This window comes from Rhinopithecus bieti, unplaced genomic scaffold (assembly GCF_001698545.2).
Source record: "Rhinopithecus bieti isolate Rb0 unplaced genomic scaffold, ASM169854v2 scaffold_29388, whole genome shotgun sequence".
Lineage (NCBI taxonomy): Eukaryota > Metazoa > Chordata > Mammalia > Primates > Cercopithecidae > Rhinopithecus > Rhinopithecus bieti.
In genome coordinates, this window is record NW_016813389.1 from 2,165,116 (window position 1) to 2,168,551 (window position 3,436).

The 3,436-nt window shown below is 50.7% G+C and overlaps 1 protein-coding gene across 1 annotated transcript in view; it reads right to left on the reverse strand.

The window, feature by feature from the left end:
• FNBP1 (formin binding protein 1) overlaps nucleotides 1-3,430 on the reverse strand; it is a 170,736-nt gene extending 167,306 nt beyond the window's left edge. Inside the window, 1 exon segment of the mRNA XM_017848183.1 lies at nucleotides 3,245-3,430. Coding sequence (XP_017703672.1) covers nucleotides 3,245-3,268 — 24 coding nt within the window. The 5' untranslated portion in view covers nucleotides 3,269-3,430.
• Between the last annotated feature and the right edge of the window lie 6 nt (nucleotides 3,431-3,436).

Consider the following 3,436-nt stretch of genomic DNA (forward strand, 5'->3'; position numbering starts at 1 on the left):
AAAAAAAAAAAGAAAGAAAGAAAGTTTATTTCTATGAAGGAGTTGAAGAAAAAGTAAAAAAGAAAGAGGAAGAGAAAGGTTTTACTCCCTCTACAAAGCAGGATGTGGCTTAGAGTAGGCCTTCAGTGTAAAATGCACATTAGAAACCTGTAGTTTCTAAAAGCCTATATTGACTTTAACCTGAAGTCCTAAAATGTATGTAAAATCTGATAGTATTCGTGAAGGTCCCTGAGAGCTGCAGCCACCTGTTACAAATAACTCGTGGTCACCCAAACCATAGCTCTTTCTCCATCTAGAAGAATAATTCTGCCAAGCTCGGCTTGAGTGCCCCATCATTATCTCATTATACATGTGCATGATTCCAAAGCCACCATTCAAGGAAAACCCTTAATCACTGCCCTCCGCTCGGCTACCCAGTGTACCACACATCACCAAGTCTCTGACCGCCGGAGAAACGGGGTTTACTTTTCATAATCCTTCATTTTTCTAGTTTTTTTAAATCTCAAAAGCTACTAAGCCTTATACATCTTTGCACTTCACCTGAAAACTTAGATTTTGCATTTCTCTTAGTAGCACTATCATGTGTTCATTCCTTTCCCTATATTAAACTGTAAGCTACTCAAAGGCAAATGCTGGTACTCATAAGAATGTCTTTTTTAAGGTCAGGTGTGGTGGCTCACGCCTGTAATCCTAGCACTTTGGGAGGCTGAGGCAGACGGATTACCTGAGGTCAGGAATTTGAGACCAGCCTGGCCAACATGGCGAAACCCCGTCTCTATTAAACACACAAAAAATTAGCTGGGCATGGAGGCAGGCGCCTATAATCCCAGCTACTCGGGAGGCTGAGGCAGGAGAATCGTATGAACCTGGGAGGCAGAGGCTGCAGTGAGCCGAGATCACGCCACTGCATGCCAGCCTAGTCAGGCAACAGAGCAAGACTCCGTCTCAGGTTAAAAAAAAAAAGAAGTTTTTAAAAATGTCTTTTTAAAAACTCCTCATTGCCATACACTTGCATATACAGAACTGTTAACTGATTCATTCTACCTCATAAAATTATCAAGTGAAAAAATTACAGATAGTTCACATCCTTCTCCTTTGAAAATATTTGCCAATTATTTTTATTGTAGAAAATGTCAAACTTATATACTAGAAAGAATAATGTAATGAACACTCCTGTACCCAGCATCTGGCTTCAGTAATGGCCAATTCTGTCTCACTATCTCCGATCTACTAACAACACAAATTATTGTGAAGCAAATCTAAGATTTCATATCATTTATTTGTATATATTCCAGTTCCCATTTATTTTCCTTTTTATTTTTTTTTTAAGAGAAGACATCTCCAGATATTCCCCAAGCTGTTCTTGAACTCCTGGGCCCAAAAGATCCTCCCAACTCGGCCTCCCAAGGTGCTGGGATTACAGGCCTGAGCCACTGTGCCCAGCCTCTCTCATTTATTTCCAAACACTCCTAACCCTGCCTTCCTTCCCACACCTCCACCCTCAAAAATAAATGTACGGAATAATGCAGGCAATTGCTGCTATTTTAGCAGTTTTGCTATAGCCACTCCCTCTCTTTGGAATTATATTCTATCCCATTTACCAACATCACTGAACTGTCCACCAAGGTATTGTGTTCGGTCCCTATTTCACTCAGAAATATATTGTACCTTTTCCCTCCATAATTCCATCTGCTGTTTGAACAAGTGAAAAAAAAAATGTGCCACAATTTCTACTATCCTGATAAAGATTACTTCTGATTTGCTTCCCCACCCCAGAAAAGCTAAAGAGAGCTACAGGGAGTGGATTAGAAGAGGAAAGAAACTTCAACACAGCACTCAAAGTGGTAAATTTTGCCTAAACTGGTGTGTGCAAATATTTTAAACTATTTTATTTTCAAAATGGATACTTGTAAACTTCAGCGGAAATTCTGTCATAAATCCCTTTTAGGCAGAAGATGTTTATAAAATGAATTATCTTAATTTAAGGGAGCTATTGCCCTCAGGATTTTGGTAATAACAACCGTAGCTGCTTCTGTACCTAACAAATGGTTATGTAAAAACAATTAAAGCAAAGTAAAACAAAACAAAAAACAAGGGAGGATGCGCTCTGTTTCTGCAATTGCTCTAACCTTGTTTTCTTTTGACAGGAGATTTCTCGGCCTCATCTCAGATAGCAACACCACCCTACACTTTCTCCTCCACACCCTTTGCAAATAGAATTCCAAAAGGCACTTCAGAGTTCATCCTGGGAAATGGCTCATCTTGAGGGCATTTCAGTGCAGTAACTGAGATTTCGTCTACTCCTTCCCCGGCCGCCGCACTGCCCATCCCCTGCCCAGTGATTTCCCCAGGAATCCGCGGACGGCAGGGAAAGAGCTCCATTCACAGCCGGCCCCTCGCCTTCCTGGGGACGGCCCTCAGCCCCGAAGGCTGCCCGTTTACCGTGCGCACCCCCCGGCCAAGCATCCCCGCGAGGCGCCCCTCACCGTCAACTTTCCCCACTGAAAACTCTTTTCTCCGAGCAACCGTTAAAGATTGACCCCGCGAAAGCCTCTTCCTGAGGGAGATCACGTAAGATGTCTCCCCAACTCCCACTTTCTCCTCCAGAGCAGACGTCGCAGTGCCCACATCCACTCAGGATTGAGCTACCCCGAAAGAACAAGTGCGCCCGGGGCCGCCACGGGCCAGAAGTCCTCGCCTCCACAGCGAAGACCGCACTGTAGCCCCGGCACCTCAAAACCCGACCCCCGGCGCTCGCCCCGGCCGCCCCGCCCCCGAGGAAGCACCGGATCCGCCAGCGCCTCCACCGAGCCAGGACAAAACTCGCGGCCGGGGCGCCCAGGGACCCAGCGCAGCGCCGCGCAGCCGGGGCCTCCACGCCCCCACGCCCTGTCCCGGCCCCCCCCCGGGCATCCGCGGCTCGCCCCGGGGGATTAGAGCTCGGCCCGACACACACCGCCCGCCCCGGGGTGCCGGGGACAGGGAGGCCCGCCCGTGCCGTTCCTCAGGCCGCCGGGGACCCGCACCAACTCCCCTCGCCTCCGAAGGACGAGCCGGTCCGCACCTCCTGCTCGGGCCAAGGCCGACGAGGGGCACAGGGACCCCGCCTCCTCTCCAGGCCGCGGCGAACCCGACGAGCGCGCCCTCGCCTCCGCCCGGCAGCGCGGCCCGCGCCCCCTCCCCAGGCCGCGGGGAAACGCAGCGCACGCCCCGCATCTGCCCGGGGGCCCAGACCCTCACTCACCCAGAGCTCGGTACCCCAGCTCATGGTGCTGGGGCGCGAAGGGGCGCTCCGCGCGGCGGGCGCGGCTCTCTGGTCCCCCACCCCGGCGATCCCTTTGCCCCCCGAGATCCCCGCGACCGCGGAAAGCCCGGAGTCCGCGCGGCCTCCTCTGGCTCGCAGCTCCTCGCCCGGGGTCTCCTCGGCGGCTCCTCC